Source organism: Cryptomeria japonica, unplaced genomic scaffold (assembly GCF_030272615.1).
Source record: "Cryptomeria japonica unplaced genomic scaffold, Sugi_1.0 HiC_scaffold_360, whole genome shotgun sequence".
In the NCBI taxonomy this organism is placed as follows: Eukaryota; Viridiplantae; Streptophyta; class Pinopsida; order Cupressales; family Cupressaceae; genus Cryptomeria; species Cryptomeria japonica.
Genome location: NW_026729182.1, coordinates 83,384 through 109,438, shown reverse-complemented (window position 1 = coordinate 109,438; position 26,055 = coordinate 83,384). Strand labels below are relative to the sequence as shown.

Genomic DNA, 26,055 nt, shown 5'->3' with positions numbered 1-26,055 from the left:
AAATAAATTATTGAAATTATTTTAAAATTAGTAAGAGTTGTTATATGTTATTTAGTTTTACACTTATGCTTTCAATTCCTTGAAGTTTATCATTTCTATATAGGATGAAAACATTAACCCCTAATCTAATGAGGGTTAGGATTTAATTATATTTAGTGTTCAATTTGGTTTACAATTAGGGTTTGATTTTGTTTTAGAAATAAAAAATACAAACAAATTACTAGAAATTACTACAGCAATAAAAACATAAATATTTTTACTCAAATGATCAACTGATCAACTGATCGAAAACAAAAGACATCACATCCCAAATAATAAAAAACCTATAATTATCTACTATAATTATCTACTTCATGTAAATTATTATTTTTTAACCTCTCATGGAGTTCTCCTCATGCAAAAGGGGAGGAATTAATCTTATGCCAATAAATGCTGGAGAGAAAACATTCCAGAAATAGCTTTACAATTAGTCATCCTCTCCACAAAATAAATATTTATGTATAATAACACCATTCATCCTTCCAACTGTAATATCAAAACAAAAATACTTCAATGTATTTCCTTCCAACTGTAAAATTAACCCCAAAAATAATAAGCACAAACCCTAACTAAACTCTCCGTCGATCTCCCAGATAAACCCTATCTTCCTCTTCACCGCAAGATTCCGTCTCACTCTCAGATGAAATTCACAAGATCGCAGTCGACGCATATCTTTTCGTTTGCAGTACACCGTGATAAGAAAACTTTGGTTTCTGTAGATGGTCGCTGAAGATTCCAAGCCAGATTGATAAATTCCTGAGCACGAACGCCATTGAATCCTTTCTTTCGGGAAATTAATAATGTTTTCAAAGCCGGAGCTATTCCAAAAAGACAGGAAAGTAGATGCACAGGGTGATGAAAGTAGGTTATGTTCAAATGAACCCACTTTAGATTCTCCAGCGGTAAAATTGCCTCATCATCAAGCCGAAAGAAGTCTGTCTGCATTGCACCATCAGATCAAAGAAAGAATATCAATACTTTTGAGAGATTGAGTCAAAATTAGTAAATAAATATACAAGACAATACAATTCTAATTAAAGATTCAAATGGAGTATTATAACCCTAACAAATAATAGACGAAAAGTACAAAAAAGTCGTAAATGGAGAATAGTACAGTATTCTTAATGCCTTGACTAGAAATGCTACACTGGAAGCGGTTGTCAGTTTGTCACACTCACGCTTTTGTTTGGAAAATTAGATATACTAAATTTGATATAAAATAATCCATTAGAACTTACATCCGAGCATTGACCCTTGTGTACACACATATGTTCCAAGTCTGGAAATTCTTTGAGAATCTTTACATCGCGCCAAAAAATGCCGTTCAAAAAGGTAATTCTTCTAAGAGTTCTTAGAGCTGTAAATGATTCAAGTCCTGCATTTGTACACAGGCTTAAACATGCTGGCAAATCCAATTTCGTCTCGGTGTTATCAAGCAATAATGTAAGGCTTGTTAATCGCGGACAACTTGCTGTTATTGCTTTGATTTTAGAGGAGATAGACAGAGCAATGAAACTCTTTGAACATATCTTTAATCTTTCAAGTCCATTGCAGTTACTAAGGATTAAGGTTTCCAAACCTGGACATAATTGCAACATGAGCTCAACGATCTTGTCATTCAGATCAACATTACAAAGATCCAATGTTGTCAGGTCGGCCAAGCCACCAAAACCGTCTGGTAGATTTGTCAGCAGAAAATTCTTTAAAGCCAAAGATCTGAGATTTTGACATAAAAATATGGCTGCCGGAACTTCATAAATTTCTGAAACCTTCTCTACAATCTTAATCTCTTGCACGCCTTTAAGAGCAGCGCGATGAATCCAATCAGAAATCTTGTCACTTGAACAGCAGAATCGAACATTGTTAAGCTCGAAAACCTCAAGCGGACCAGAATGACGCTCAAAAATAAGATCTATTATATTTTGGATTTCAGTAGGGCTACGCGATGAAGAAAAGAAATCCTCTGGAAATTTTAGATTTTTTGCAAATGTCCAGCAAAATTTCCATCCTTTTGAGACAAGTGAACAATGAACTGCTTGTTTGAAAGGAATTTTACTGAGAATGAGGGGCAGAATGCAATCTGGCAAGTCGTCTAAGGTTAATCGACTTCTTTTGCGAGCCATAGCGAAGCGCAGTATGCTCAAACCCTAACGCGTGAAAAAATATGTGTGAGAGATTAGGGCATTGAGAAATCACTGGGACCCTAAATATTTATAGCAGTTTAAACAAATAAAGAAAAGCAGCTCAAAGCCGAGGCGTGCAGCGTGAAGTAATTAAAAGTGTTCCACAATCGTATATTGCCAACTCAGTTTCATTTACGCATTTACCGCTATTGTGTGGGAATCAACTTTCATTTAAGCATTTATCGTTGTTTCATCTTCCCACGCACTTTGCACGATTTTCAACATTTTTTTTGGGACGTCTAAAGTCCACCTGTCACAGAGGTGTAATATGTTTTTGACTTTTTTTTATTTAATTTTTAGAATGCACCAAAATATCATTATCTTTTATTTATTATAAATAAATTATAATTTTGAGCAATGTGTTTTCAACTTTTTTTCAAATTCTTTATTTAAGAATTGTAATGAATAATTTTGACTCTTGTTTAGCATGATGGGCTGGGGCTTCTTTAGGATTCAGATGTAGGTAAGAGTGGTTATGGTCGCTTGAGTTTGTTGGGGTGTTTGACCATTCTATTAAAAAATAAAATTAACAATATATTTTTTAATAGTAAGTTTTATGTCAAATTTTTACATTATAGTATTTACCAAATTAAAAGTATTTTGTTTAGAGATATTATGATGTAGTATCATTTTGTTTTTAATTGTGTTTATATTGAATGGGGGTTTAGAAACATAAAAATATTGATAATAACATTATTTGTTTTAAAGTTGGATCTGTTCCTACTTCACCATACACCTTTTTATGTATCTGTATACACATATAAAAATTGGCTATGAGCGATTATATAAATAATTTATATTTATTTAATGTTTATTCTTCTATTAAATAGTTAATTTGAAAAGATTAATTTATTTAATTCTTTTTGACTAAGGATCAGAATCTGACCATAAAGCTCAAAGGGATCTTTTGGATTGCATACCTTCTATCTTGGATGCTGACCAGAATTCCTATATTACTTCTCCCTACTAATGATGAGATTTTGAAGGATGTCAATTCTTTTGATGGTAATAAGGCCCCGGGCCCAGATGGCTACCCTATGTTTTTTTTTCAAATGTATTGGCATATTGTTGGAAGGGAGGTGTTGAGTGCGGTGAAAGAATTCTTTGGTGCCAGGAGAATTCTAAGAGAATTGAATGGTACTTTCATTGCTCTTATTCCTAAGAAGATGGGGGTTGTCTCCATGGATCCTTTTAGACCTATAAGTCTATGTAACTCCCTATACAAGATCATCTCTAAAGTCTTGACTTATTGGAAATCTTGTTGAGAAGGGAGAGTTTAGAGGTCTTAAACCTTCATCTGTAGACCAAGTGTGCTCTCATCAGCAATTTGTGGATGATTCAATTATTATGGGTAATTCTTCTATGAAAGATTCTAGAAGCCTAAAGAAAGCTTCGGATAGATATGGGAGTGCAACTAGTCAACTGATTAATTGGTCTAAAAGTTTTGTTTATTTCATAAATACTCCAGAGAGAAGACATACAAAGATTAGTGCTATTTTGGGTAGCCAAATTGGGAATCTCCTTGCTTCCTATCTTGGGCTCCCTTTATGTCAGGTTCCTCTTGATACCTTTTGGGGTGCCCTAGTGGATAAAGTTCATAAGAAGTTAACTAGATGGAAAGGTTCTTTGCTCAGTCAAGTGGGAAAGGTCCAACTTCTAAAATCAACCCTCCAGAGTATTCCTCTTTATGCCATTAGTCTTTTTAGAATTCTTGTTAAGTTTGCAGAGGCTATTGAAAAAATCCAAAGAACCTTTCTTTGGACTGGGGTTGAGGAAAAGAAGAGAATGAATTTGATTGCATGGGATAAGGTGTGCAAACCTATAAGAAAAGGTGGACTTGGTCTTAGAAGAATCAGGGATATGAATGAGTTTCTCATGGCTAAGCAGATATGGAGAGGATATAAATCTAAGGGAGAGTGGAAAATGATATGGGATAATAAGTACAAAAGACAACCTTTCGACCCTTCATAGTTTCCTCAAGGCTGAAGATATTCCAATTGGATCCAACATCTGGAAAAATATCACAAGAACTAGAGACATAACACTCAAAGCAGTGAAATGGAAGGTGGGGAGGGGCAATTTGATTGCATGGGATTTGTATGCAGAATGAGGAAACCATTACTCACATGTTTATCCATTGTCCTTTCTCGGTGGATATTTGGGCCAGATGCCTGGACAATTTCAATATCAGTTGAGTTTTCCCTGAAGCTGTCCAAGATGTCTTCAATTCCTAGCTCCACCCCTCCAGGAATAATTCAGTTAATCTGCTATGGAAATTTTCTTTACCACATATTTGTTGGGGAATATGGAAAGAGAGAAATGATAGAGTGTTCAGAGATAAGGCATCAAAAGCCCAAATTATTTTTGAGAAAATTTAAAGAAATATGGTGGAGAATCTCTACATAACAGGTGGAATAATGAATCCTAAAGATCAAGGGGATAAAATCATTTTTAAGAATTGGAGATTAAAGGGGAGTGAAACCATATATGTTAATCCTAGAGACGAGGTGAGATGGGAAGGCCCTCCTCAAGGATGGATGAAAATCAATATTGATGGTGCTTCCAAGGGTAATCCTGGTAAGGTAGGGTGTGCTATGGTATTAAGAGATGAAGGGGGAATATGTAAAGCTATTAAATGTATTCCTATAGGTCACCAAACCAATCATGTTGCGGAGGCCATTGCTGCTTATCAGGAGTTGGTTCTTGATAAAGATTCAAACTCCACAAAATTGTGGGTTGAAGGAGATTCTCTAAACATTATTAACTGCTTGAATAATGTTTTCCCACCTTATTGGTCTATACACAATGCCATTGAAACTGCGAAGGATATAAGTAAAACCTTTGAAATATGTATTTTTACACATGCTTATAGAGAAGCTAACAAATGTGTTGACTGGCCTACCAACCTGGCTTGTAGCTCTGACAAAATTATTACCTTTTATGGTGAGAGTAATCTCAAGTGTGAGGTGAAGTCATTGCAAGAACTAGATCAGATCCAAATGAAACAACGTGCCTTAACTAATCATAATCTCTAATGCTTTATTCTCACTTGTCGAGGATTGATCACAACGACAACGAGGTTTGTTTTATCTATCATATCATATTTATTTGGCACGGATTCTGGGTGGCTCTGCATAGCAACAATAAAATTGTTAGGTTTTTTCGTAGAGCTCGCAGACAAAATAACAGAGCCATGATAAGGAAGAACTGGGAATTTGAGGATAAAATGGGGGGCAATAAAAAGAGGTTTGAACCGGCTTCTTGCTCAAATTGGAAGAAAAACAAAGATGTATGGGAGATTCTTCAAGATGGGGGTTTGAATGTTTTTATGGAAAGGCTTTGTGGCAAAGACCCTTCTGCCATGAAGAACTTCATAAAAACTTGGAAGAGTGGTAAGATTCTTGTTGGTACCCAGAGGATGCAAGTGGATGAGGATGTCATTGCGGAAGCTACGGGTATGGTGAAAGATGGTATGAAATTCTATAGAGATAGAAGTATGTCTAACAAGTCCGTGGATAGGTTTCCTATCACAGATGGAGAAAGAAGAAAATTGGTTAAGGCGGACAATCCCTACTATTCGCCTAAGCGCATTTGTAGGTCATGGAGGTTTGTGTTGTTTGCTACCATCAGCTACATTACTCTAGATGAGAGATTCACAAGGGCTTATGGGCATCACTTCATGGTGCTCAACCACTTTTGCCATGGTGATAAGGTTAGTTTTTCGTACTATCTTGCATGCTCTATGGATCATACTATTTGTGAAATGTAGAAGGATTCTCAAAAAGATCATGCCCTGCACCAGATTTTAATGGTTTTAGTTTATAAGATGTTGAAAAATAAAATTATTGAGAAACCCATCATTAAAGGAAAACAAATTAGGGATGATGAAACTGAAAGTGAGGATAGTGGGTTCAATCTTTATTCTGAAACTGAGGGTGAGTTTGAAGATTTTAGCAACAAGGGGAAGACCAAGGGAAAGAGCAAGGGGACTACTATGGAGTTTGACCTCTCAGAATCTAAGGAGGAGTCGTTTGATGATAAAATCATAATGAGTAAGAAAAGAAAGGGGATGGGGAAGCAAACCCAGAGGAGCAAGAAGACCAGTAAAGGGATAAATAAGGTGAAAAGGAAGATTATTGTCTCTTCTGATCAGGACTCTGAGGTTTAAAAAATGTACCAGAACAAGGGTAAGGAGGAAGATGAAACACGGGCCAATCAAAATGTCAGCCAAGGCACCATAGGTAATGATAGTATCAAGGGTTTCTGTGAGGTCATAAGCAAAATGGCAAAAGAAATTGGCGAATTGAAGACTGATCTCAATATGATCAAAAGGGCAACCATAAGTGAGAAGCCTCTTTTTGAAAATGTCAGAATTAATGGTGACCATTAATAAGGCTAAAGCTATTGAAGCAATGGCCAATAAAATTTTGGAAATGAAAAAGAAGGTGAAGGAGCTGGAAGGAATTAGAGATGATAAAGGTTTGGGAATTAACTTGAACGACCTTGTCAATGGGGTGGATAAGATGGAATTAACTGTGAAGACGATTGCTGCACAAAATTTCTAGATCCTTAAGGACACTGTTGATCATGTTAACATGTTGATAAATAAATTTGAACAGATCAAAGGTAAGGAAGATGAGAAGTAAAAGACAGAGAAGATGGGTCATGAAAAGAGAACAAGGACCGACACCCGGAAACAGGTGGGCATCAAGGAAAAAGAGGTCGATGATATGAAGAACTATGCGGTCAATATGAAGTAGATGGTGGTACATGCAGAAGAACTCATAAGAAATATCTAGTTGTCTCAGTGCTATCTTTGTGCTATCTCAGTGTTGTCTTTTTCTTGTCCTTTGGTTGTCTTGTGTTGTTCTCTTTATCTATGATCTATTTTTATTTTTCTGGGATCTGATCTTTGATTAGGTGTCCAGGCACTGTTATTTCTAGTCACTTTAATGCTTTTTCTTTTTCCTTCTATGTAATCAAGGTTTCGGCTTCTTCCCAAACACATGTTTTTAATTAATCAAAATAAAGAGAGCTCCTTAACCTCAAAATTATTATAAGTATGATGCACAAAAGACTTGATTTTTTTAAGAAGGAATGGGCTCTATTTATAGGGAAAATAGGGCAATGGATGGTTGAGATTGAATAATCTCAATAAGGGCTAAGATTGAAAGTTATCAATCCATCTGAGCGATTCAGTCGAATCTCAAGTTGACAAATGTCACCTTGAGAGGGCTTGAGAGGAGATGTAAGAGGCATTAAATGCCTAAGGAGACATGAAGGTTACCTTAGGAGGTAAGGTTGTGGTTAGGTTAGTGGATAACCAATGGATAAAGCCTTTACCCAAGGGATAAACTCTTGTGCAAGGGTTAATAGGATAAATAGGGTCAAATCCATGAGTTCTTGATAAGACCCTTGGGTTAGTTGAGGGTTAAGTTAGAGAGAAAGTCTCTAACCATGCAAGAAGGTTGAATTAACCATTAATGGTTATGAAGACTTTGGAGACAAATTTGTAAGAGCCCTTCCAAATTTGGGGAACTCAATGATGAGCTTAAAATATGCTCATAATTTGGATGTTACGATAAACTTTTAAATGCCTTTACTTTTATTATTTCATGGATGTTCAGACTTTGTTGAAACCTTTTTTGGGATATCCTATAGCAAGATACTTTTATATTCCTGTAACTCATTGTGTTGACTTGATTGCATTTATTGCCCCGTTGACTCTCTAAAATAACTGGTATATCGTATACAGTTTTTGAATGATGAAGTAGATTTAAATGTGTGATTAATGAATAGATATCATGTATGTGCCATACGCCTTTTTCTGTTGCCTGTTACCTTTTGTTTCGCAATTTGTTGAAGAACGATCGAGTCAAGCGCAGCCGATCTCGGCCTTGCAGTAAAGTCCATTTCCTACACGGCTTTGAGGGAGCTCCGGCGAGGACTCTTTGACCGAAACCATGGGAAAGAATTTTAATGATAGTTAATCTGGAAAGAGTGGAGCGCTAGATTCTCTCTGGATCGGGTTGAACGCATAAATTCATTTATGGAGTTTGTTCCTTGATTCGGGGATATATTTTACTTCCACGTCTTTCCTTGATGGAGTTAGTTAGTTAGTTGCTCTCCTGTTTTTAAATAAAGTTCTCCTCCTGTGCGAGAAAAAGAGAGAGAGGAGAGTTAGAATAAGATAGAATCGGATTAGTAGATATCATGTAAGAATCAATATGATAATGAAAGACAGAATTTGTTTAACGAGAGAGAGTTTGTTGTTAGTTTCCATATCAACAAAACAATGTATATCATTCTGTTTTTATGAATAAAGTTCAATGAAGTTCTGAGTTTAGCATCTGCATAATCAGGAGATGCTTGCTAAGGGGGCCCACTTAGTAGGTATCTGTAGCTAGTTACTTAGTTGTTCTTTCCTATTAAGCTTCCTTTTGCTTTCATCTTTAAAGTTTTTATACAAACTCAGATTTACATTGCTCCTGCAGCACAAGGAATCCATCACTGTGCCTGTTCCTGCAGCATAAGGCCAGTTCATAGTTTGTGTTTCAGTTGTAGTTATCATGATTTCTGTTTTAATCAAATCATAGTTGAGTTAAAGAGATTTGCATTACCTTCCTGTAGCGTAGGTAGAATTTCTTTCCAGTATGTATTTCTGCTAAGATTTGACCAAAATGAGTTCCTAGTGCATATATTTTGCTGTGCCATTTAAAGCATACGTCCCCTGGTTTGACAAGTAAATGAACGTCTACAGAGAGAGATATTGGTCACCTGTTGGAATGCCCAATTCCCAGGGAAGGTTTTACTGTGATTTTCATATCCTTTTGTGGGCGCGACCATTTTTGGCGCCATTGCCGGGGATGGCATCTAACTAGGAGTTTATCAGAAGTCATTTTTAGCATTAGTTTAGCTTGTTAGTAAAATTTTCTAGATCCGTCAAGCCACTATTCATCATATTGCATGCATAGAAGAAGAAGAGACGCCTTGGGAAGGTTCCTCCCTGAAAATCTGTTTATTGAACTACCATTTGACCCAGTTGACAACGAACCTGAGGAAAATCCATTCGCTCTATTATTCCAGCAACCAAACATGGCAAATAATCCACCTCATAATCCACCTCCTGCATTTGAGTTTCCCATTGTCCCCCAAGGAGATACTGACAATCTTAAAAGAATTCCCTCTTCTTTGCTTCCAAAGTTTTATGGCCTGGTCACAGAGGACCCAGAAACTTTTTTGTTTGAATTTGATGTCCTCTGTCGCAGTTATGACTACAACACAGACGCTCATAAACTGAAGTTATTTCCTTCCACCTTGAAGGAAGGAGCTCTCAGATGGTTCATGAGTCTGGGAAGAGGTGTCGTCAATAGTTGGAAGGTCATGCAGACGACATTCCTTGACAAGTATAAGGAATATTGTAAGAGCGCCAGCAAAAGTGATAACATATTTCGAATTCAGCAGAAGGACGATGAAAATCTGGAAGATTATATTTCCAAATTCTTGTTTTCACTAAAGAGGAACTCAAACCATACTCTCAACGAGGACTCTCAGAAATTACTATTTCTAAGAGGAATCAGTGATACCTGTACAGATGCCCTGGACCTGATAGGAGGAGGTGATATAACCCAGCTGCCTTGGGATGATATAAAGAAAATATGTCTTAACTACTCTCGAGCAATAGTTAAGAAAGGTCAAGGTCATCATGCTACAATAAGGAAGTCTTCTTCTGCTAGAGTTTCCCGAATGGAGATAACAAATTTGCTATCTGACTTCAAGCAAGACATCATAAATAATATGGCTATGCAACTGGACACTATGCAAGCTCGAAAGAAACATGAGGAGGCTGACGCAGTTTTGGCTGAGTTCTGTCCATATTGCAGATAAAAAAAGCGTGACTGCAAATGCAAGATGGTGGCTAATTTGGAAGCCAAATAGCTACCTACTGACTTCAAGCCAGTAGAAGGAGATGATGATCAAGTGTTCTCTGTTGCACAAAGGAGACCATGGACCCAAAGACAAGGTATGCCTCAAGACCCTTTAACTTTTGGTAATTCTTATTCTGGATATAATAACCAATGGCAACATGCATATGGACCACCACCACCCTGGAATCCACCTCAACCAAATTGGCCTAATTATCAGAACCAGCAATGGCAATCCCCTCAAGGAGGATGGAGCAGATACAAGGGCAATGGACCCCACCTTCAGGAAATTGGCAGCAAAATTTCCAATGGCGAGGCCCTCAGCAATGGCAAAACTAGTCCTCTAGATTATTGCAGCTTCCACAACCACAACCACAAGCCCTTATGCCGCCTCATGCAGTAACTGCCACAAATCCTGGACCTCCAAAACAAACACCTATGCCTGCCCAACCGTTGCCCAATCCCAATAATAAGCAACAGCAGCAGCCTGCGTATCTTGCTGAAGCTAACTAATATCAAGCTTATGCCTTAAACGTTAATGACATCCATTTGAGATCTGGAACTACTTTACCTACTCCAAAACCGCCTCTGATTACTAAAATATCAGATTCTCCCCATGAAGAATCTATTGCACCTGTTGTTCCTTCTGAGCACATGCCCATAACTGATACAGTTCCTAAAGAGCCTGTTCTGCAAAATCAAGACAACCCACCTTTTCCTCAAAGGTTGCAAAGTACTGCATATAAACCTATGGAAGAACCCACTTTTGACATTATGGATCAGCTCAAAAATGTGCAAATTCAAATTCTTTTATTTCAGGCTATTAAAGATATTCCTATTTTTGGAAAAGCTATTAAAGAAGCCTGTTTGAAGAAGCCTGGATGAAAGAAAAAGGATCCTCAAACAATTCATGTACTAGGAAAATTGGTTGATATAATGTTGGGAAATGTAGTTATTCCAAAGTATATTGACCCTGGAAGTCTTGTAGTGCAGATAAATGTAAATGGCCAAGTTGTAAAAAATGTTTTGATTGATTTAGGTGCTGCCATTAATGTCATGACATAGCATACTATGGACTCCCTGAACATTTTAAACATTAGGTCTGCATCCATAGTTCTACAGCTTGCAGACAACTCCACAGTTAAACCTGACGGGATAGTAGAAGATGTAATTGTCATTCTCGAATCTTGGGAGTATCCTGCTGATTTCACAATATTATCAGTTAAGACAACTTTAGGAGGATATCCAGTTATTCTTGGTAGACCATGGTTAGCAACTGCTGATGCTTTTATAGGATGTTGTTCTGGAGATATGACCATTTCTGATGGGCAGTCCACAAAGAAATTGGCTCTGTATCCGCCTGCTAGACCTCAGCCAGATTTGTCCCAACCCGTTTGGCCAAATGTGGGGGAGGAAATTGAAGAAGCCAATTCTTTAGCTCAATTAATGATGATTCAAAATGACCCATTCTCACAACTTCAGAGTGAAGATGCCTTGTTGTTTCAAATTCTACAGTACAACTCCGATACGGGTAGTTCATCTAATCCAAATGGTACTCATTTACAATGTTTCCTGCAGCAACCAGATTCTGAAAGTTCACTGCCTAAACTTCCAGCAATTTTTCATAATTTGCTTCCACAAGAGATACAAACATTACCTATAGACTCTATGAGTAATCTCACGGAGCAGATAGAATTATCTCAAGGTCATTGTTTGAATATCAATAACAAGCTGTCACAGTCTCAACAGGCTGACCTATTAAAAATGCTACAAGAACAGCATAAAGCTTTTGCATGGGAATATGGGGACATGTAAGGAATAGATCCTCAAGTTTGTACTCATAGGATATATATCAAAGAAGATTGTTCACCAATTAGACAACCTCAAAAAAGAGTAAATCCAGCACTTAAAGAAATAGTTAAAAGTGAGCTTCAAAAGTTGTGTTATGCTGGTTTTATTTATCCAATCTCTAACAGTCAATGGGTTTCTCCATTAGTCATTATCCCCAAGAAAGGTGGAAAATGGAGAGTATGTGTAGATTACAGAGAATTGAACAGTGCCACTAAAAAAGATCACTTTCCACTACCTTTTGTAGATCAAGTACTAGACTCACTCTCTGGCAAAAGATATTTTTCCTTTTTGGATAGTTACAGTGGGTACAATCAGATAAAAATTGCCCCTGAAGATCAAGATAAGACCACTTTTACCTGTCCATGGGGAACATTTACTTATTTGGTCTTACCTTTTGGCCTATGCAATGCGCCAGCAACATTTCAGAGAGCAGTAATTAGTATCTTTGCTGATATATCTCATGAATGTATGAAGATTTACATGGATGATTTCACTGCCTATGGAGTCACATTTGAAGAAGCATTGGTAAATTTAGAAAAAGTATTGAAAAGGTGTAGAGAGCAAAATTTGTCTCTAAACAGTGAGAAGTGTTTTCTAATTATGGAAGAAGGTATTGTTCTAGGTCATCATGTTTCAAAGAATGGAATTCAGGTCGACCCTACTAAAATTGAAGTAATTCAGAATTTACAAACTCCTGCAAAACAGAAAGATGTCAGAAGTTTTCTTGGTCATGCAGGGTATTATAGAAGGTTTATAAAAGACTTCAGTAAAATTGTCAGTCCACTTTATGCTTTGTTAACAAAAGATTCCCAATTTGAGTGGACAGAGGCCTGTGAAAAATCCTTCCTACAACTAAAGGACTTGCTTACTAAAGCCCCTGTTCTTCAAAGTCCAAAATGGAATTTGTCTTTTCACATACATGCTGATGCTTCTGACTTTGGCATAGGAGCAATTCTGAATCAAAAAGAAAATTCAGTTGAACATGCTATTTACTTTATCAGCAAGAACCTTCAAGGTCCTAAGCTCAACTATACTGTCACAGAAAAGGAGTTGCTTGCAGTAGTGTATGCTTTGAATAAATTTAGGCATTATGTCATAGGTTATTAGATATTCATCCATACTGACCATGCAGCAATCAAGTATCTTATGAACAAACCTGACATCTCTAGTAGGTTGGCATGTTGGCTCCTGTTGTTACAAGAGTTTGACATTTCCATAATTGACAAACCAGGGAGAGCCAATGTTGTAGCTAACTTTTTATCAAGACTTCAATCAGCTGCACCTGTTGAACATGAGATCATTGATGATAGGTTCCCAGATGAACACTTATTTTCCATCACTGCACATATACCCTGGTATGCAGACATTGCCAATTATCTAGCAGCAAATAGAATACCAGACCACTTTTCTCCAAAAGACAAGAAATTGTTAATAGAGAAACGTTTTCACTTTTCCTGGATTGCAAATAGTTTGTTTTATACTGGACCTGATCAAGTAATGCGAAGATGTGTAAGAGAAGATGAAACTTACAACATATTGCATGCTTGCCATGACGAACCATGTGGAGGACATTTTGCAGCAAAAAGAACATCAATGAAAGTTCTTACAACAGGGTACTACTGGCCAACATTACATAAGGATGCTATGACCTACACAAGAAAATGTGACAGATGTCAGCGTATGGGAAGACCAACTAAGTCTGATGAAATGCCACTATATCCGCAGATAATAGTCACCCCTTTTGATAAAGGGGGGATGGATTTTGTAGGGCCAATTGATCCACCATCCAATGGAAAGTCATACATTCTAGTTTGCACAGACTATGTAACAAAATGGGTCGAGGTAACAGCTATGACTCATGCCCAAGATAACAAAGTTGCTAAGTTTCTGTATGAACAAATTTTCACAAGATTTGGAGTTCCCAGAGAGCTTGTAACCGATCAAGGAGCTTAGTTTACGTCAAATCTGATCACTGCACTAATGAATTACTATAATATCAAACATAGGAAGTCCAGCCCTTATCACCCTCAAGCCAATGGTCAGGCAGAGGTAACAAACAGAAAAATTGAGGCAATACTCACAAAGATAGTGCAGATCCATAGAAAGGATTGAAGCAATAGACTTCCTGAAGCAGTTTGGGCTTATAGAACTACATGGAAAACAACAACTGGGTTTACACCTTTTGAGCTACTTTATTGGAAAACAGCCATGTTACCCATAGAATTTGAACACAAAACTTTGAGGACAGCTCTTGAACTCAATATAGACATATCTGAAACACAGAAGGACCGTCTCCTATAGCTAAATACTTTGGACGAAACAAGAAAAGCCGCCCTATAGCATACAGAAGCAATCCAACAGCAAAGGAAGAAATGGCATGATCAGCACATCAAAACCAGGAAATTTTCTGCTGGAGATTGGGCTCTGTTATATGATTCCAGATATCAAGAAAACCAAGGTAAGCTCACAACACGCTGGCTTGGCCCCTATGAAGTTGAAAATGTGTTTGACAATGTAGCTGTGCAGTTGATAACAATAGACCCAGTCCGCTTCAAATTGCTAGTGAATGGCCACCGACTCCGGTTGTACCACAAAACAGTCTCCAAGGAAGAATTCATGCAGTAATTTGTTCAGGTTCCTCCTGCTACTCTTCCTGCAGCTGAAGGCTTTAGCCTTTCTCCTGCAGCATTACCGTAATTTTCAAAAAAAGCATGCCCATAATAAAGGTTTTCTTTTTAAAAAGGAAACCCCTTTTTCTCCATTCTCATTTATCGCCCCCATTTCACTTCTTTATCTTCCGTCCATCCATTCTATCTATTCATTTCATCCGCCCATCTCACCCATCCACGTCATCCATCCGCATCAACCTTAATTAAGATATCTTTCCCACTTGTCAATTCATGCAGATGTCGTCATCTTTCTTCACATGTACGTGCAATTATCAAAGGTACACCATATCTTTTCTTATTGCATATTTGATTTGTTTCATTCTATTCATTTACTGCTATGCATGTACCGGTCATTATTACCCAAATCTCTACCTGTTCTTTACGACATGTGAGGACACATGTCATACTTTAAGTAGGGGCGGGGTAATCCATCTTTTAAAATCTGTCTTTTCACCGCTGCCATAACTGCAAAATAATCTTTCTTTAATACTTTTCTGGTACTTTCCAAATATGATCGCATGTCCTTCTTTATTCCATAATTACGATTAAGACTGCTTGTTCAAAAAGTTCATTTTTGGAAAAAGAAAGAAATGTGACGGCACGAAAGAAGAAAAAACAGAGCTGAAAGGGAAACAGAGAATTTGAATCTTCAGCAAGGAATTGAGTTCAGCTAAAGGAAAACTACAAACATGGGTGGTCAGTTGGTGCGACATGAGCCTGTAGTTCATGAAATGTTATTGCAAAATCCGCAAATAGTCCACGCATTCAGCCTCTATGGGTGGTTAAATTATTTCTTGAGCTTAAATGATTTTGATGAGGAGGCTACTGGAGAATTTTTGAGAACCCTTTCTGAAGGGGAAGCCACCGTATGGGGTCTAACGGTTGTTGCAACCGAAAACAGAATTGCTGAAGTAACTGGGCTTCCAGCTGTTGGAGAAAACTTTTCTTCAGACGCTGCAGCTGCAAGGGCTGAGTTTTCAATGCCTACTGATGGACCTCTGGAAGTCTCCAAGCAGGGATGCAAGTGCGTATCGTTGCCTCCTCCTTATTCAGAGTATGCTACTTACATAATCAGGTATTTGACCTGTGAAGGCCGTTTTTCCTATCTGCATTCTCATCATTTTAAATTATAGAGCCATATGAGGCATGGGTTAGTTATAAATGTTCCGAATTTCTTGTTAAAATTTTTAGAACAAAGTGCCGATGGAACTCAATAGGGGAAAGATAATTCTGTCGCTCATCATGGCCTTATTAAATTACTGATTGAGCGCTCTTTGAGGGATGTCTCACCTCTCTCCTGGCAACAATTTGTTGCCCAAAAGAGTTTGCAAATCCCACAACCCCCTAGGGTACTTACCCCACGGCCTCAGAAAAAGAAGAAAGAAATTGCATCTACCAGTAAAACAGGGCAAGGGTCACCTACTCCTGTAGCACCTGGTCCTATAGCTTTCGCACCTGAATCCTCTGCTAGGGTACAAACTAGGTCTGCCACTAGGAGAGAGAAGGGAAAAACAAAGGCAGAAGGGTCCCCAAAATCTGACCCTCGTTCTCAGAAAAGGCAATGCCCTTCTCCTGTAGCACCTTCCCTTATAGCTGTTTCTCCTACAACAACACCTGTTGCTATTACTAGTTCACCGTCATCTTCTAGTAGGGCAAAGCCCTCTGAACAAATAAGGAAGAGGAAAGCTACCGGAACACCTCCTGCAGCTGCATCAGTGCCAAGAAGGGTTTCTGCAAGGAAACAATCTAAGACCTCCCCTGCTTCACCGTAACCAAAGGTGATTGTAATTTCAGAAGGGTCTATTGAGTCCGAATTTAATGTTTCTAAGAATGTGTCTGAGAATGCTGCCCAGAGTTCATTCGTTCCTGAAGAGGAACAAGTTGAGACAAAAGAAACAGGGCATAATGAGCAAGGGTTACCAAATCTTGATGATTTGGCTACTGCTGCTATGCAATTTTCGGAGGAAGCACAGACTTCTCCACCATAGCAACAAGAAGAATTTATCTTGTAGCAAGAGCAAGAACAGACTAAACAATTGAATGTGCCTAGTGAAGTTGTATTCCACCCTATAATATGTAAAGCCATTGTTGTGTATAAGAGAACGTTTTTAATTGAGTTTCTGGAATATGTTAAAGCTAATTGGGAAACAGTTACATTGCAAACCCTGACTTTCTGATACATGGCCCAAACTGACATGCAACAAAGTCTATGGGGAATAGAAAAGAGGAAATTGAAAAAGAAAATTGAAAGTCAGAAGCAGGGAATTGCTGAGTTGAAAGCAAAAATGGATGAAATGTTAAAAGTAACTGGTCAAATTATGGAATGTAGACCACCACCCAGAGTTTATGCTCTGTGCCTTAAAGAATAGTTTTTATGGTTCCAATTGATGAGAATTTCCAGAAACCAAGATCCTATAATTCATACTGCCAAGGAATTCTATGAAGCATACCAGGCAGCCCCTAACTGGTTAAGGAATTCTTTGTGTGAATTCTATTTGCATGGCTTTTTGATACCATTTGAAACAGAATGGAATCCTCTTCCATATATTGGTGATATTCATTTGAGAGCATTTATGTCATGGGCAGCAAATGAGGTGAATTATGGCAGGCAGTGGGAAACATATGAGGAAGCTGAGAAAACAGAGCCCGTTCCATTACGTTCTCAAAGTTCAAACCCCCATGCAATGTTGAAAGATTGGTTTTCTCTGACATATGGTATTAATAATGTTTCAGCAAGAGAGAAAATATTTGATATTAGAAAACAAGTATATGATGAATTCCAGGCACAACAATATTCATTTTGGAAATTGGCATTCACCAGAAGTGAGAAAAGATGGGAGAGATTAACTGTTGGGTTAAGAAAATCAGAACCACATGGTCCCCTAAATTTCACAGCAGCTCTCAAACGAACCAGCAGATATATTCAATTGGAACTTCAAACAAGATTTGAACTGTGGTTGCCGCTGACATTCAGACCCCCTGTGCTAATGTGGCCACTTTATCCTCACCAGGCTACAAATCTTAACAATGAATTAGAAGACCAAAGGTATGAAAAATACCCGGATTTCAGATGATTTTATTACAAGTTTTAAAATCCGTTTCAAAGTCATGTAGCAACCACCGACTTCAGAGAAACCACCAGGAAAGTTAATGCTGGAGGACCAGCATTGGACTAAGTAGGGGGCAGTGATGAGCTTAAAATATTTTCATAATTTGGATGTTATGATAAACTTTTAAATGCCTTTACTTTTGTTATTTCATGGATGTTCAGACTTTGTTGAAACCTTTTTTGGGATATCCTGTAGCAAGATACTTTTATATTCCTGCAGCTCATTGTGTTGACTTGATTGCATTTATTGCCTCGTTGACTCCCTAAAATGACTGGTATATCGTATACAGTTTTTGAATGATGAAGTAGATTTAAATGTGTGATTAATGAATAGATATCATGTATGTGCCATACGCCTTTTTCTGTTGCATGTTACCTTTTGTCTCGCAGGTTGTTGAAGAACGATCGAGTCAAGCGCAACTGATCTCGGCCTTGCAGTAAAGTCCATTTCCTACACGACTTTGAGGGAGCTCCGGCGAGGACTCTTTGACCGAAACCATGGGAAAGAATTTTAATGACAGTTAATCTAGAAAGAGTGGAGTGCTAGATTCTCTCTAGATCGGGTTGAATGCATAAATTCATTTATGGAGTTTGTTCCTTGATTCGGGGATATATTTTACTTCCATGTCTTTCCTTGATGGAGTTAGTTAGTTAGTTGCTCTCCTGTTTTTAAATAAAGTTCTCCTCCTGTGTGAGAAAAAGAGAGAGAGGAGAGTTAGAATAAGATAGAATCAGAGTAGTAGATATCATGTAAGAATCAATATGATAATGAAATACAGAATTTGTTTAACGAGAGATAGAGTTTGCTGTTAGTTTCCATATCAACAAAACAATGTATATCATTCTGTTTTTATGAATAAAGTTCAATGAAGTTTTGAGTTTAGCATCTGCGTAATAAGGAGATGCTTGCTAAGGGGGCCCACTTAGTAGGTATCTGTAGCTAGTTAGTTAGTTGTTCTTTCCTGTTAAGCTTCTTTTTGCTTTCATCTTTAAAGTTTTTATACAAACTCAGCTTTACATTGCTCCTGCAGCACAAGGAATCCATCACTGTGCCTGTTCCTGCAGCATAAGGCCAGTTCATAGTTTGTGTTTCAGTTGTAGTTATCATAATTTCTGTTTTAATCAAATCATAGTTGAGTTAAAGAGCTTTGCATTACCTTCCTGTAGCGTAGGTAGAATTTCTTTCCAGTATGTATTTCTGCTAAGATTTGACCAAAATGAGTTCCTAGTGCATATATTTTGCTGCGCCATTTAAAGTATACGTCCCCTGGTTTGACAAGTAAATGAACGTCTACAGAGAGAGATATTGGTCACCTGTTGGAATGCCCAATTCCCAGGGAAGGTTTTACTGTGATTTTCATATCCTTTTGTGGGCGCGACCACTCAACAAGTTAGCTTGTTGAATGGATAAAGCTTTTATTGCTTTTAGAAGACTTTCCTCTAGATTTGAGAAGTGACCTCCTCAAATTTAGGGAAAGGACATGATTAGGAGTTGATTAGGCTAATTAAAAGAGTTTAGAAGAATCTAGAAGGATCTAGAAGAGGTTTAGGAGGCAAGTGGGAGATGTAGGATTTTGCAAGTGGGTGGGGAAAAATGAAATTAACTAAAATAAAATTGATTTATTTCAACTGTTGGTTGCAACTTGCATTTGTAGGATTTTGCAAGTTTTGGGGGGGGGGTTTAAATAAATTTAGATTTATTTAAATGCAAAAGGGGTTTTAATTAAATGTATATTTAATTAAAATGGCTAGAAGGGGAATTTTAATTAAATGGCTATGAGATAGATTTTAATTAAATGTAAATTTAATTAAATGGCTAGGATAGAAGAAGCGAAATATTAATCAAATCTTTAATTTGATTAATAGGCTAATTTAGAGACGTGGGGATATTAATTAAATCTTAATTTAATTAATTGGAAGAAATAGGGATAATTAAATGAATAAAATTCACTTAATTTGTTGTGCAACTTTTAGGTGTCTAGAATAATATAAAAAACAATGCCAATATTGCTTACATAAATTTGACACCTAAGTGATCATATGGTGTCCTAAAGGGTCATAGGATACAATATGACCCTTTCCCCCTCCCTCTCTCTCTCCCCCCTCCCCCTCTCCCCTAATCTCTCTCTCTCTCTCTCTCTCTCTCTCTCTCTCTCTCCCCCCCCCACACCCCCCTCTTCCTCTCCCTAATATCATATACTAATTTATTTATAAATTAATATATTGTATATTAATATATTATATATTAATAAATAATAGATTAACTAAGTGCAAATTTAGTTATTGAATTTACTTATTAAAATCGGGTATCTGATTGTATTGGATATCTGATTTATGTTGTAAAAATTTTTAATTTTAAATTTTGGCTCGGGTTTCCCTTGAGATTTGGCTTGAAAGTGACAAGCCTAGAAATTCAACTGAAAAAGAACATGTTTTTCAATATTCCTTGATTTTCCAGACTTTACACTGGTGGCTGGTGACTCTTTTTATAGCCAAAAATGATAAAACGAAAAGGGTTTTTTAAAGAAATTCTCATCTTTCCAACAATATAAGGCTTGTCTTATTTCGAATTTAATCAACAATTATTATTTATTTTCTAATTGAATTCTGATAAAAGTCCTGATTGATAGACTGATTGAAAAACACTCATAACTTTCAAACGGTATAACATTTTTTGAATCTGAAACATGCGTCACATCCTATGCTTCGTCCAATATAGGGAAAAAAAATTAAAAAAATGAATTTCATAAGGTTTTGACCAAGTTAAGGTGGTCAGACATAGGAGTTTCTGAATTTCTGAAAAGCTGTAGTAAAAAAATCATAAATAACTATTTACTTTATAAAAAATTATTAAAAAATATGTGTCACATCCGGGCATGAGTCTTATACTTATATTATAAATATTATAAAAAAATATTATTATTTGAATGTGATTAGGGTGGTCAAACATAAGCCTACTTCTTATGTTTTTCCTGAAATTTTAGTACCATTGCACTGAAATTTGAAATTTTCATCAAATAAGATTTTTTTTTTCCAAAAAACAACTAGTAGCTTAGAAACTAAATTCAATTTTATATAGATTCTCTTCTTACATATTTTTAAAATAATGTTCACAACTTATTCAAATTTTCATGTCAAGTTGCATAACTCTAATTTTTTTAAATTTCATTGCCACTTAAGGGCCTATTTTGGCACACCATGATCTTGCACATACCCCCTAAGGGGTCACGCACGTGTTATAACACATGTGTGACCCCTTAGAACCACATATGACACCTAATAAAATCCTAGTGAGTACGACGTACCCCTTAGTCCATCACATACTTTCCTAAGGGGTCATATGTGGTCCTAAGGCATCACGCATGTGTTAACGCTTCCATGACCCTTTAGGACCACATATGACCCCTTATAACCTCCTAGTGTATACGGCATACCCCTTAGGATCACATAGTGTCCTAAGGGGTCATATATGGTTCTAAGGGGTCACACATGTGTTCTAACACATGTGTGACCTGTTACGACAACATATGACCTCTTATAACATTCTAGTGTGTACAACATACCCCTTAGGATCACACAGTATCATAAGGGGTCATATGTGGTCCTAAGGGGTAACACATGCGTGAACCCTTACAACCACATATGACCCCTTATAACATACTAATGTGTATAACATATCCCTTAAGATCACATAGTGTCCTAAGGAGTCAGATGTGGTCATAAGGGGTCACGGATGTGTTCTAACACATGCATGACCCCTTAGGACCACATATGACCCCTTATAACATCCTAGTGTGTATGGCATACCCCTTAAGATCTCATAGTGTCCTAAGGGTCCATATGTGGTCTTGAGGGGTCACACATGTGTTCTAACAAATGCATGACCCCTTAGAACCACATATGACCCCTTGTAAAATCCCAATGTGTATGACATGCCCCTTAGTCCATCACATAGTGTCTTAAGGGGTCATATGTGGTCCTAAGGGGTCATGCATGTGTTCTAACATATGTGTGACCCATTAGGACCACATATGACCCATTATGACATCCTAGTGTGTATGACATGCCCCTTAAGATCACATAGTGTCCTAAGGGGTCATATGTGTTCATAAGGGGTCACGTATGTGTTCTAACACATGTGTGACCCCTTAGAACCACATATCACCATAATATCTCAGTGTGTACGACATCCCCTTAGTCCATCACATAGTCTCCTGAGGGGTCATATGTGGTCCTAAGGGGTCACACATGTGTTAACACATGTGTAACCCCTTAGGACCACATATGACACCTTATAACATCCTAGTGTATACAACATACCCATTAGGATCATATAGTGTCATAAAACATCATATGAAGTCATACATCATATGAAGTCATAAGGGGCCACTCATGTTTTCTAACACATGCGTGACCCTTATGACCACATATGACTCCTTATAATATCTTAGTGTGTACGACATACCTCTTAGAATCGCATAGTGTCCTAAGGATTCATATGTGGTCATAAGGGGTCACACATGTTTTCTAACACATGTGTGATCCCTTAGGAGCACATCTGACCCCTTATAACATCCTAGTGTGTACGACATACCCCTTAAGGTCACATAGTGTCCTAAGGGGTCATATGTGGTCCTAAAGGGTCAAACAGTTTTTTCTAACACATGTGTGACCCCTTAGGACCACATATGACCCCTTATTACATCATGTGTGTACGACATACCCCTTAGTCCATCACAAAGTGTCCAAAGGGGTCATATGTGGTCCTAAGGGGTCACACATGTGTTCTAAGACATGTGTGACCCCTTACGACCACTTATGACCCTTATAACATCCTAATGTTTATAATATACCCCTGAGGACCCTATTTGACCACATACTTCTCACATTGTGATTTAGTCAAGATTTTCTCTCAAGTCCCTTAATTTAATCGGCATGTATTTGAATTAGTATATACATGTACATGATTTAGTCTTTTGAGCTCTCTTCCCTTAATTTTCTCAGCATGTGTTTTAATTTTTAAAAATTATGTTTTAATTTAGTACATGTATATATCTTTAATGATTCTCTCTTTGAAATTAATGATATCTCTCTCTCTGCCATGAAAATGATCTCCCTCTCTCTCTCATTAATGTTTAAATAATTTAAAATGTATGTATGTGATATATAGATAAATTTATATATTTTTAATGATCTCCCTCTCGCACTCTTTAAAATAATTTATTTAAATTTGAATTATGCGATAACTTCATGTATATAGACAAAATATGTCAGAACTTCATGTATATAGATGAATTATTTGAGTACAAGTCATATGTGTACATTTTAAGTTAATGAGCTCAAGATTAATGATCTCTCTCTCTATATATAATTTAACTAATTTTAATTTAATGTTTTAAATTGAATGCACTTCATGTGTGTGTGCTTACATAAATTTTAACTTTATGATCTACCTAGATAGATGGAGGATCAGGATCCGGGCCATGTACCTATTTTTTATCAAGATCTTGATGCAGAGGCTCCTCGTTACGATCCACCTCCATGGGCTCCTGATAAGGACCCTCTCCTTGATATCGATACCATTTTCCATTGTAGTGACCATGAGGTGAGGAAATTGAGAGGTATTTTAGATGACCCACAGACTGATGGCCTCTATAAGAGTACATGCGAATCCATTTTAGGAGTTTATAGTCTTTGAGGGATCATATAGTTAGCCACACCTCATTTTCACCATAGGTTATAGATTCTATATATAGACAGTTGAGGGCTAAGGTGAGGGGTCCTCATTCCTTTGCGGACGTGTTGGGGGCAATCTCGAAGGAAACTATTAAGGAGAGATGTTTTCCACAATATCAGGAGAAGAAGAAGGTGAGAGGATATCGGGTGACACGATGCATTGATCCACAGGTTGCAGAGTTGATTTACCCACGCTTCTTAGCTGCCCATGGTCATTATCCTAATAATGACCAAATGTTGTTATACTTTGCACAACAGGTCTATGTTGAGGTTCACTGTTAGCTGAAACCCAATTACCTTGACATTCCCAGATATTATGGATAGGGGAGGGGCAATATTGCTGATAGAGATGCATATTGTAGGTGTGATAGAGCTCCACCCAGACATAGGGAGCTAGCTGGTGAGAGATTTCTGGCGATAGCCCCGACCCTCTCCCCCACAATAGATCATGTTGTGATTGTTTCATAAAGAGAAGCAATTAATAGGATTGAATATATTACATCAATAAAAGCCACCATATCATTAGATGGGTTGGGTAGATATATGATGAGCCGACAACATTCCAGATCATCCACAAATGCATCTTCCGGTCATGGGGTGTCTTGAGATTTAGATTAGTATGTTATTGTTGGCATCCCCTCGACAGATGATGTAGTGGCTATAGACGGAGGTGCTAGACATGTACAGATGTCACAGTATCTATGTGAGGAATTTTTACATTCATATCGGTTTATTTCATCTTGACTTGGGATACCATTGGCTGCTATTAGAGTTGAGATTCTTAGAGACATGCAGGCTACTGCATCGCGCATACGCCAAGACGGTCACATCATTCTCATCACTCTACATATGCTTCTTGTGACCCACCTACAGATCACTCTGTTGAAGCAGTGGAGCATATAAGGGCTGATCAAGTCCATATCACAAATGAGGACTTGGATTCATTTGAGAAGTAGTTACGAGGTCTAAGCCAGAATGGTTTAATGAATATGCTACTCACATCAGACACTTCATCGATTCCTAGTCATATAGTTAGCCCCTTACACTCCTCAATCATTCATACAGGTAGAGAGAGATATGCATGCATGAATGATGTGGTTGATATGACCATAGGAGATGATCAGACTATATAGGCTCCTGATACATAGGTGTGTACATGCGCATAATTTTTAAAAGGATGTACATGCAATTTTTAAGATTTAATAAATAACTTTAAATAAGTATCATTTATTGTTCAAAGAAATCCTAAAATATAAATGTGTATGTACAACAGTACCTCATGTCACTCCTAGCTTGAGTTCAGAGCCACGTGTGCGTAGGCGAGATGCTTTGGATGCTACACCTGCTAGTGGACAGGTTAGTTGTGGATTTTGTAAGTACATGTGTGTTAGAATATATTTTAATTTACTCTAGTCTATTTGATTATTTAAATTTAATATTCATACATGTCTAGATATATTTTTAATATTTAAATATAAATTCTACTTTTACAGGGGTCTATTAGACATGCAGACTCTCATCAGGACTCTCACTCAGACGGTTGCTCTGTTTGAGGCCGACATGATGCATGTTGATTGGCCACTTTATAGCTCATCTGTTTATATTTTTATATATGCATTCTAGAATTTCATCTAGACATGCACGTATTGCTACATTCAGACTTGCTTTACATTGCTATGTATTCAGAGTTACTTTATATTGAGATTTTATTCTTGGACTTACTTTATATTGCCATGTATTCAGATTATATCATGTGCACGTTAGATTATACTTTATATATATGCATGTGTTTATTATTATATTATACTTGAGTATAAATCATATACATGTACAACTATAAATCATATGTGTTTGATTATACTTAAATATCTAGAAGCCTCTCCACATAATAACTTTTGAGTAATTTGAAATTTTTATTGAACATTTTTTAAATACAAAATGAAAAATTTTGGTTTATTATTTTTACACATAAAAAACTTTTTTGAATACAATAGATGAACAAAAAAACATTTTTTTAATAGTTTGTTTTTCCTCCACATCATTTAACTATTTCTAAAGTCATGTAGAATTGTTTAAAAAAAATCTAAACAAATCTAAATTGTAAAATAACATAAATCCAATGAAAATCACAATTGATGATATCAATTGTTTGAAAATAATTTTATTAGTAGTTAAGTCAAACATGTTTATTTTTAAATATTTAAATATAAATATTAAAGCTAAATGATTGTTAGAAATGAAAAAAAAATGTGAGTGCCAACATCTCATATTTATTTCCAAGATCATTAATTGGATTTCATAATAAATTGTAAAAAGAATAGAACTAAATGCACTACTATATTAGTATGAGTTAATTACAAATATTTATTTATTATACATTGATAGATGTATCAAATAATGTCAATATAGGAAAATGGAAAGGATGGATTGCATAAATAAAATTATTATATTACATTTAATTGATTATTTCATCACATTATATTTGATCTATGACATATAACTTAAATAATTAAAAAAAAAAATTTTAATAAAAAAGGAGAGTA

At 36.7% G+C, this 26,055-nt stretch overlaps 1 protein-coding gene across 1 annotated transcript; it reads right to left on the bottom strand.

The window, feature by feature from the left end:
* Window positions 1-460: 460 nt before the first annotated feature.
* Window positions 461-2,229, bottom strand: LOC131032947 (F-box/FBD/LRR-repeat protein At1g13570-like). Its single transcript, XM_057964052.2, has 2 exons — window positions 1,278-2,229; window positions 461-978 (listed from the first exon to the last, which is right to left on the bottom strand). The coding sequence occupies exons 1-2, from the start codon at window positions 2,160-2,162 to the stop codon at window positions 676-678; spliced, it is 1,188 nt and encodes a 395-aa protein (XP_057820035.1). The 5' UTR covers window positions 2,163-2,229; the 3' UTR covers window positions 461-675.
* Window positions 2,230-26,055: the final 23,826 nt, after the last annotated feature.

What these genes read in the sequence shown, in the direction of transcription:
- LOC131032947 (XM_057964052.2), bottom strand. Translation starts at nt 2,162, where the DNA reads ATGGCTCGCAAAAGAAGTCGATTAACCTTAGACGACTTGCCAGATTGC. An exon ending in ACAAGGGTCAATGCTCGGAT is followed by an intron (nt 979 to 1,277) that starts GTAAGTTCTAAT and finishes GGTGCAATGCAG; the next exon opens with ACAGACTTCTTTCGGCTTGA.